Raw genomic sequence first — 10,874 nt, 5'->3', positions numbered from 1 at the left:
TAAGAAGAGGAATTCGTTTTTGTATTTTTCTGTTTTCTTCTACCTATCTATTTTCTTCCAACAGTAAGTAGTGGTAATAAAATAAGAAAAATGTATATATCTAGAAATTCGTTAAGTAAAAAATAATAATGTTTGACCTACGCAAACCTAGTTATTGCTTTTTCTTGAATAATGTTATAGTATCTACAAATTTTCGTATTAGGTTGATAAACTATTAACAAAAATGTAAATATATTATAACCCCATTTACAATACAATAGCAATACTGGTAAAAATCGACACAACTTCAGAAAAATGTATGTATAGCAATACTGGTAAAAAAAAGCAAGATAATTAATTTACTACGACCTTAACAATAATTTATTTAGAGAACTATCTTACCCAAACTAAGCAAAATATTATATCACATTTTTATAAACTTACTTCACATGTTTAAAAATAAATTAATATTTTATCAAGAATATCCTACAGTTGTTGTCTATAAGTAAGCATTTAATAGATGAGTTCCTTAAATTGTGGATCTTCCTTAATCAGTAACTATTAATAATATCTTAAATTAGTATTTATATCATCATTCAAAATTGATGGCAAAAAGCTTCGATGAAAGTGATTTGTATCCAAAAAGGAAATAGAAAATTATGTAGTGCCTATATTTAGAAAATATCATTGGCTTTCAAATAAACTTTTATAGAAGCAATTTTGATAACTTGCATGGCCTCACATTAATTGAAATTTTTAAGGGAAAGTTCATGAATTACAAAATAAGTTAATATTTTTCAGATTTTTATATTTAAATATTTTGTTGTTGAAAATTTAAATATAAATATAAGTCTTACATCGATTAAAAAAAGATAAAATTGACTATTATATAAAATAAAAATCCTTAAATTTATTGTTTTCAAATTTTGTGTTAAAATCCATGTAATTCCTTTTATACATAAGTCGGAGTCATATCTCATTAATATTATATATCTTCATGATATTTTTTCAAAAAATCTATCATTTTATAAATTATTTTTTCTAGAATTAACATAAATAACAGAGAGATCTAATCCAAATACAAAAATCAACACTACCTTTAACAAAAACTTACAAATTTATAGACAATGATTTATGAATAAATTTATAAATCTTTATCAACTTAAATTTATTACTTTTACTCAATATAAAAGAGTTAAACTCACTTAAATTATCAACAAATACAAGATTCACTATAGTCAAATGAACTCTGTGATTCGGTCAAATTCAATCACAAGGAAAACTAAATAAAGTTGTTGGAAAAAGCAAAACCTAAAGAAAAGTAACATTTATAAGTATTGACTATGTAACAATGAAAAGTTGTTTTACTTGAATAGGTCATATGTTGTTTTAGTATGTCCTTTGAATAGGGACAAAGCAAATTTTAGTTCTTGGCATTTGATCGTTATTTATTCTTTTTTTTTTTATTCCCATGACTTGTTTTACAATCTTTGGACTTAAGCATTTCATACTCAACAATGCTATAAAGTTGAATAAAAATATTCTGAAAATATGAATAAATAATTTTAAAAAGTGGTTTTTGGGGATAACTTAATAAGAAGCCCACGTCAAAATGATTAATATGCCCATCTGTCTCTTTCATTAGAGGAGAATAAATGAATTGGTGGCGACATTTATGATCAATAAGAGAACTCTAGAAAATCTGAGTGTCAATTTTTTATTTAAGGTAGAAAACTAATTTGAAAATTATGTGATTTTGTGGAAGTTCTGTGCGCAGTCATGTGTAGAAATTATGAGATACAAGATTAACTTTATACGCAAGTTTTATTTTAGTAGAATCATTATTTTTTTATATTCTGTATTAATTATAGTATTATTTCTCTAACTTTTTGTATTTGAATTTTTTTAATATTTTAATTTTAATGTCTAAAATAACAATTTTATTAATATAGTTTTTGTAAGAATCAATTTTCTGACTATTAAATGAGAAAATTTGAAATAAATAAGAAACGGTATAATAATTTGGTTAAGTTTTGAAAAGTTATAAAGAGAAAAATAAAGAGGTAACTTTATATTTCTTAAAAGTTTTTATTTATCTAAATTTTTATTCTGACATCTAAGTTTTCTGGATTTTTTTTTTCGGATTCTTTTTTTTCTTTCAGAATTCACAAATGGAAACTGAATCAATTTTGGTTAATTTTAACTCATTTATTTTTATCCACAATATTGTTGTTAAAATTATATAAGTGGAGAGTTCAATTTACAACTTCTTCTATCTTCCTTTCTAACCCACTAAGTTAATTTTATAATTTTTAAGTGTCAAGGGGAATTATTTAAATATTTTTAAATTGCACAATTGAAAAAATGTAATGATTTAGAAAAATGAAGTTTTGATTTTATTTTATTTTAGTTTGAGTTGTTTATCTTGGTTGAATGTTTGATGATTAAGTTATGTCTTAAAAATTGTTGTTCTTTGTTGCTTGAAGTTGTTTTTAAAAATTTACATATTGAATTTGATATCGGATGTAATAATAACTTATTTTGAAAAAATTAAAATGAATTTTGGTGGTGTTATATATATATATATATATATATATATATATATATATATATATATATATATATATATAGAGAGAGAGAGAGAGAGAGAGAGAGAGAGAGAGAGAGAGAGAGAGAGAGAGAGAGAGAGAGAGAGAGAGAGAGAGAGAGAGAGAGAGAGAGAGAGAGAGAGAGAGAGAGAGAGAGAGAGAGAGAGAGAGAGAGAGAGAGAGAGAGAGAGAGAGAGAGAGAGAGAGAGAGAGAGATGTAGAGAGAGGAAAAAAGAATATGTGAATAAAATAAAATAATAAGTTTCTCCTATCACATATCTCTTGTTTTCACAATCCTCGCCGGTCGAGATTAGGTCGAGATGAGGCTGGGATGAGGTTGAGATGAGGCGGGGATGAAGTCGAGATTAGGTCCAGATTCTCTCCAAAGTCTTGGCTAGTTTGAACCATTTCTCCATTTAACAAGGTGATGCTCCCCTCTTTATATTTGACCTTTGTTCGACTTGATTTCAACCTCCTCTAAATTCGTGGAAGAAATGAGTCTTAATAGGTTGACGTGATCTCGATCTTTGTTGTTTCTCATAGTCGTTGCCTAGGAAATGTGAGGTGACTTTCATGATGTAGTAAATAATTAGACCTAGGTCAAATACGTAAGTCATCCAGACTCCGAGTACGCCAAAGAGGTACAATTTAAAATATATATATATATATATATATATATATTGTTAAAAATATTTTAATATAATTTTAAAAATAAATAATTAAAATAAAAATTCTATTGTTACTCATGTTTTTATAGACCTTTAATTTATGGGTTAATGTTTTTTATGGCTAACGGCTATATTCTTATTACTATTTACTTATTTGTCTTCCTTTACTACCTATAAATACCACCTAGGTGCATGAGGAAAGACACAACAACAGGGACAACAAACACTAGAGTTTTTCTCCAAAAGTGTTCTTCTTTTCTTATCTATATTATCTTTAAGACAGTGGTGTTCATAAGGTTCGGAGATCCTTCGCTGCACTCGATCGATCTGACGGGTTGTTGTATCTTGAGAGAGAAACGCATATGATTTGAAACACATATGAGTGTGTATTTGTTTAGCCCTGTGCAGTAGGGGAGTTTTCTCTCTAAGGATAGCGCTATGCGTGCCTCAACCTAAGATATTTCTACTCCTTACCTTTTATCTTTTATTTATTATTGTTATTATAATTGTTGATCTTTGATTAATATTAATTGATTTATATTATGTCTTAGTATTATTATTGATTTAATAATTATTATTATTATTATATCATTTTATATTTTTATTATTATTAGTGTTATTTGAGTAATCATTTTCTAACATTCTTAGAGAGAAATTTTTTTTTTGTTATTTCTATTTTTGATTACTCATCTGCATTCATTTCTAAAATTAAAAACAATATAGAGTTGAAGATTGAAAACACATTTTGTGAACTAATGTGTTTCTTATGGTTATAATTAAATCAGTTTCAACTAAGCCTAAAAATTGAGGTGTATAATTGTTTCTATTTATATTGGTAACAATAAATGAAATTATGGATAAATGAAATTCCTTCTCATTGAACAATTTTTTGTGATGTCTAAAACTAATGTTTATGTTGTTATATTATTTTATGCTTTAATATTGTCTATTCTTACCATCGATAAAGATGTTATATATCATGTTATATATTGAGAAATTTTGGTTAGATACCATTCAAATTATAAAATTTTGAGGTACAAAATTAATTAAATAGAGAAGTGATGATACATGTCTTTATAAATGAGTGTTTTTATGTGAAATTCATGGTATTATTCATTAAGTAACATTTTCATATAGTGTTAATCTAATGATGCAGCGAAAGAAAGAAACAAAAAAATGTTCTGATATGGTAAATGTTATTCTACAAGTCTAGCTTGTCTTTGCCTATAAAATCATATAGGGTGAAACTTTATATTCAGCTTACCATATTTTGAACACAAAATATTGTGATAAAACTTGTTATGAGTTATGAAAGAAAAAAGAACCACATTAAAAATATTTCAAAGTGTGGAGGTGTCTTGTAAAAGAATATACCTTTTAATGAGAAAAAAATCTTTGGTTATTTATTCTGATCAATTTCTTGAGATTATTGAATGATATATATTAATGTAAATTGGATATTGATTCTGGTGGCACAATATCAACTATTGGTTATGGTTATGTTTTAACATTGGATGAAGGTGTCCTATCATGGAAATATGTTTAAAAGTTGTTGTTATGTCATGATCTACTGTGCAAGCATAAATTGTTCTTTTTTCCAATGCATCCTGACAATCAAATTATTATATTTAAAGTTTTTAGTAAAAATGTCAATGAAATTGAAAAATTGACATATGAGAATGAGAGACAAATATATTAGAAACTTAATTACTCATGATATTATCTCTTTTGACTTTGTCAGGTTAGAAAGAAATGTTGCAGATCTGCTTATCAAAAGGTTGATGCATCAACAACAAATATTTGAGTCGTCGAGGGGAATGAGATTATAGCCCATAAATTAGTTGCAACAATGGACACTCATCTCCACATGAATGGCGATCCCATGGAATGGAGTTCAATGGGTAACAACAAAGTTGTTGTTGACTAAAGTACACCAAATAATTTGATTAAATTTTATGTCTCATTTCTATGGCGAGGTGTACTATAAATTGTGGCAATAATAAGGTTGAGGTATGTGCATTAATATGCTTATTTTATAAAATACCTTTTAATAAACCCAATGGTTGAGGTATGTGCATTATTATGCTAGTTTTATAAAATACCTCTTAATAAACCCAATGACAATTATTGTAGGGGTGTGAGTCACAAACCACCCTTTGAGGGTTTACCTAGTGAGTGTGATGGTGGGGCCGCCATTGTGAGACATGGGCAAGTCTCTAAGTGACACTCATGAAACAAGATACATGCACAAGGCTGTAACGTGCACCCACTGATTAGAACCTATAATGAACACTGATATTGTATGTATTATTTACTAAAACCCGGCCATAGGGGATGTAGGTCAAGACAATCAAGTCTCTACATTTTCTCGGGTGAAAGTTTATAAGAACTAGGTGTAAGGGTCAGACCCGGAAGGTTCCTTACACTAAACTACAATATTTTGTTTAAAAAGATAATATATTTTTTATTTTATTTTATTTTTTAAATTATGTGGGGATTGTTAGAAATATTTTAATATAATTTAAAAAATAAATAATTAAAATAAAAATTCTACTGTTACTCATGTTTTTATAGACCTTTAATTTATGGGTTAATGTTTTTTATGGCTAACAACTATATTCTTATTACTATTTACTTCTTTGTCTCCCTTTACTACCTATAAATACCACCTAGGTGCATGAGGAAAGACACAACAACAGGGACAACAAACACTAGAGTTTTTCTCCAAAAGTGTTCTTCTTTTCTTATCTATATTATTTTTAAGGCAGTGGTGTTCATAAGGTTCGGAGATCCTTCGCTGCACTCGATCGATCTGACGAGTTGTTGTATCTTGAAAGAGAAACGCATATGATTTGAAACACATATGAGTGTGTATTTGTTTAGCCCTGTGCAGTAGGAGCATTTTCTCTCTAAAGATAACACTATGCGTGCCTCAACCTAGGATATTTCTACTCCTTACCTTTTATCTTTTATTTATTATTGTTATTATAATTGTTGATCTTTGATTAATATTAATTGATTTATATATATGTCTTAGTATTATTATTGATTTAATAATTATTATTATATCATTTTATATTTTTATTAGTACTAGTGTTATTTGAGTAATATATATATATATATATATATATATATATATATATATTTTGTTAAAATACGATTTATAAAACATTACAAAAATATATAAGAGTGAACTAATTATTAAAGATGTAATAATCAATATATTATTAATATATGTATAATAATTTAAGTCTACCCAAAATTATTAATTTTATCAATCATGGATATATAATTATTGACTTTTTATTCATATGACAAAGTAATTTCCTATAAATGTCATTGGATAGTAGTAACTGGTATGATATGATATTGACTTTTACCACCAAATACTTTTGTTCATATGACTTATTATTTATATATAGAATTTAGAAACTCGGTGAAATCCTTAACTTATCACACAATACATGAACAACTTGGTAGTACCTCCCTAGTTACTACATGTTTATTAGTTAGAATGATGTCACTTTTGTCATTATTTACCAACATTACAACATGTTAAATCTACTACATAATGCACATTTAATTTAAAGCAACTAATTTAAAGAAAGAGGAATAACACTTTAGATGTGAGTATGTTGCTTAGGTAACAACTCACATTACTTGAGCGATAAAGTTTTCTCTTAAAGATACAATATATTGTTTGAACTTTATTTGAGTGCTTGAGTGATACATTTATGGAAAACAAAATTGAGTAATCCTCTACCTCACTTAAGGGATTAACCAACATTTGATTACTCAAGTTTCTCATGGAGAGAGAATCAATACTTAATCTATGTGTGCATCAGGTCACTGAGTCCCAAAATCTACACACAAACTCTGTTTTTTCATTATTCGAGTGACCAATCTCATTTCAGTAACGAGAGTTCAAAAGGAAAGAAAATTGTTGTAGTGTATCTTTTGCTAAGATTTGAAGCTTGAGTAGGGAGCTTATTGCTCAGATGAAAGTAAACCCTAATAAAAAGTTGGACCAAATAATATAACTTTCTTAGTTAATGAAGCTTGTAAAACTCTAGTATACTCGCACGCAGTATGAGTAGAAAAAGAATAAAATATTTAAAGTAAAAAAAATATATATAGAAATTAGTGAAGTGTAACGGCAAGCCATTTAAGAACTCGATAACCTTTTACAAGCTTCATACTCGGCTGTGTGGCTAATGTGCCCAATGAAACGAAAATCTTAAGAAGTTGCTCAAACCATAGAAGGCTTATTCGGCAATGTGATATGAAAATGATACGGTGAAATGAAAATGTAATCAACACTTCATTTAACACAAAATCTTCTGGTCTAAATACTCAACCCAAATCTACATTGCTTCTCCAAATACACTTACCAAAATAAACATAAATGAATGATATTAGATTATCAATTTCGTTTATCGTTATTGTTGAATTGGATTTGTACAGTTTTTTTTCTCACATCTCATATATCATTTCATCAAGAAGCAATCACCAAGGACATTCCACACTACACATTATATATACAGAAAACAGAGATTTGGATTCAGTGATACATTAGTGTGTTAGATTTAGAAGGAAGAGAAACCTGATTTTGAAAAGAGTCGAACAAGTTAAGAGGGTGAGCAGCAAGATAGGGAAAGGACTTGAGATGTGATTGAGAAGCACCGTGAGCGATGAAGAAGAGTGCAAGTTGCAAATGCCCTGCCTCTGCAGCACAATGCAAGGGAGTGTAGCCAGCATCATCCACAGTATCAACCTCAGCACCGTGTTCAAGCAGCACCTTCACGCTCTTTATTCGACCCTTGAACGCAGCCCAATGCAGTGGGCTCCACCCGTTCTGGTCCCTCCCGTTCACACTCGCCCCTTCCCCCAAACACCTCTTCACGCCCTGAACATCGTCGACCCTCGCCGCACGCATCAGCGCGTCGCCCAACCCCAGCAAATCCACCAAACGCCGGCGCGCGTGGGACTCTTCACTCTCCGCCGCAACACACAACGCCGTTCTCCCCTCCCTGTCCTTCACGCACTTCACGTTTGAGCATTCTAACAAACACTCCACGGCCTTCACGTGTCCCTTCCACGCCGCGTAATGGAGCGGGGTCCTCCCCTTATAGTCCACGCGATTAGGGTTTCCTCCCATCGAGACGCAGAACTCGATAACCCTCACGTGCCCCTCCCTCGCCGCCACGTGAATCGGAGTCCTCCCCTCCGAGTCCACCGAATCCACCTCCAACTCCTCGTCGCAACGCTCCAACAGAAACTCCATCACGTCGATTCGGTCCGTCGCCGCGGCCTCGTGCAGAACTGACTCCTCGATCTTGCAACCCGAAGCTTCCAGAAGCTTCACCACGTCGAGGCTCCCGGACCTGATTGCCGGTGGCATGAGGGACTCTGTCGTCGCGGTGGCGTCCGCGCCGGCGTCAAGCAAGTAGGCGACGGCGTCTGCGCTGCCGTTTTCGACGGCGGGTTTGAGCAGTCCCGTGAGCTGCGATCTCGTGCACGCGGATATGGCTTTGGTGAAGAGGTTGTGGGATTGGGGTTTATGGGAGATGAGGTATTCGGCGACGTGGGGTCCGACTAGGGAGATGGTTAAGACGGCGTCGCGGAAGACGTGGGGGCCGGGTTTGGAGAAGAGGCGGCGGAGATGGTCGACGGTGGCCTTTCCGGTGGGGAGCATGGTGGCTCGGACGGTGATGGCATCGGGAGGATCGGAAAGAGGGGGTTGGTCGGAGGTGTGGGAGAGGTGAAGGGTGTATGATGCAGAAGAGAGTGGTGGAATTGTGGAAAAGTGTTTGTTGATGGAGAATAGAGATGGGTTTGTGGTGGTTAGAGACACTGCCACTGACATGGTGTGCATGAGATTCGTTAGCTTGAAGGAGGAGCTGCACTTTTGTCCCTTTAAGAACATCACCTCGACTTCCTTTGCTTCTGCTTTCACTAGCCTGTCCATCTTCAATCTGGTTGATTGATGGATTGATTCTGACTTTGAACTTTAAAGGATGCTTGCTTGAACGAAGGTGATTGATTCTTTCGCTGTCTATTTAGTCTATGTTTTTTGGAATTAATTACTAGACACTGATCTGTTAATTAATATATGTGTGGCATGCTTGTTGGTTGGGGTGTGACCGTGACAGGGAAGGAGGGAGACGTTGACCATGACTGCTTGAAACAATGGAGAAGGGTGGAATAGTACTGCGGCGCTTTTGAATGTGTTGAAGCATTTTTAGCCACGACTCGAGACTCAAGAATGCTATTCTTATTCAATTGCATAAGACGCGGACAATAGTTGCCTGATTTGAAGAATTTGCCAGTAAGTTCATCTATTCTGGTTAAAATATTTATTTTTTAATGAAAAATTCAATTTCAATAAAAATTTAGATCGGAAATATTTTTAGGAAAAGCCTCCGATCGAGTTAGTTAGTGATTATGAGTAGGTCTATGAGGATCATCGGTTTGAGTTTGAACGAGTCATTCAATATCATCGTTGCTGTGTTTAAACGGGTAACTTAATATCATTGTCCGCGTACTTTTGCGAACTAGATACACTTTTAATACATTGTTTCTTATCAAACTGGACCACTAAGATAGATAGTGGCCCTCGGATAGATAGGGTGTCAGGCAACCTGCTTTAGAAACCAAGCATATCCAATGTGCGGGATCTACTACCTAAAAACTTTGTTAGAACAATAATGGTCTCATCATCTATAAATGAATATATTAGAATTGATTTGGGTTGTTTGTTACTCAATAATTCAAATGATCGAGTACTAGACAAACAACCAAAAGTCAGTATTCAAGTGTGTTTATTTACTGCCAAGTATATTTTCTATTATTTAACCTTATTATGGAGGCCCTAAAGCCTGTAAATCTTCTGCACGAGGATTTTCTTTTGGTCTTTGTCAACTAATCAAAGCTTATTGTCAAGGAGTCTACGAGTTTGCAAAGGAGACTTCGTCTTTGCATACCTCGATTGCAGTGACGCATTTCCTTCTGAGAAGAACACAACTCATTATGAATGCTATGTTTTGGAGTCCCCCAATAATTTTGAACTTGAACATTTTAGAGCCAATTGTTGGATAGGTAAAACTTTTCCTACTTCTGCAAATTCAAACAATGAGGAATCAAACTAGTGCCACTCCGTTGGAGGATGATGGCGAGACTTCCACCTTGCAGCGAGTCATGTCAGCCATGAATGACCTACGACAATTTAACGAAAAAAAGACAAAAAAAGAGCAGAGGCAACCTGACAAGCAGAAGAAGCACTCCTTAGGGAAGCGTAGGAGTCTCGCCTCCATGTAAAAGAAGCTTTGGAGGCTCATGAGCAACTGATCACATCTTCGTAAGATGCTAAAAAAGGCAAGGCGGGGACATCAGTGTTCTGGTGAAGAAAGAAATCGCATCTAGTCTTTACACTCCTATGACAACCCCACATTAATACTCTGATCCAAATATTTGAGGGAAATATTGGCTTGAAACTATGGACATCAGGTTGTCTAATTCGAGTAATCCAAAATTGTCATTAACTATGACATCTACCATTTTTACTGTTGAGGGAAGAATCAATAAAGTCAACTAAGCTTGCCTTGATTGATTTTCACCTCAGCATAGACTAAGTAACAAA

The 10,874-nt window shown here is 32.8% G+C and overlaps 1 protein-coding gene across 1 annotated transcript; it reads right to left on the bottom strand.

Annotated features, from left to right (window-relative positions):
• Positions 1-7,537: 7,537 nt before the first annotated feature.
• On the bottom strand, positions 7,538-10,473 carry LOC114191651 (protein VAPYRIN-LIKE-like). The gene has a single exon (XM_028080956.2). It carries the CDS (start codon positions 9,201-9,203, stop codon positions 7,797-7,799), a length of 1,407 nt encoding a protein of 468 aa, XP_027936757.1. The 5' UTR covers positions 9,204-10,473; the 3' UTR covers positions 7,538-7,796.
• Between the last annotated feature and the right edge of the window lie 401 nt (positions 10,474-10,874).

The sequence above is a fragment of the Vigna unguiculata genome, chromosome 7 (genome assembly GCF_037176805.1).
Source record: "Vigna unguiculata cultivar grain cowpea cultivar isolate G323 ecotype 2 chromosome 7, ASM3717680v1, whole genome shotgun sequence".
Taxonomy (NCBI): domain Eukaryota; kingdom Viridiplantae; phylum Streptophyta; class Magnoliopsida; order Fabales; family Fabaceae; genus Vigna; species Vigna unguiculata.
This window is presented reverse-complemented; position numbering and strand designations above follow the sequence as displayed.

Coding starts and splice junctions, on each gene's coding strand:
- LOC114191651 (XM_028080956.2), bottom strand. CDS start 9,203: ATGGACAGGCTAGTGAAAGCAGAAGCAAAGGAAGTCGAGGTGATGTTC.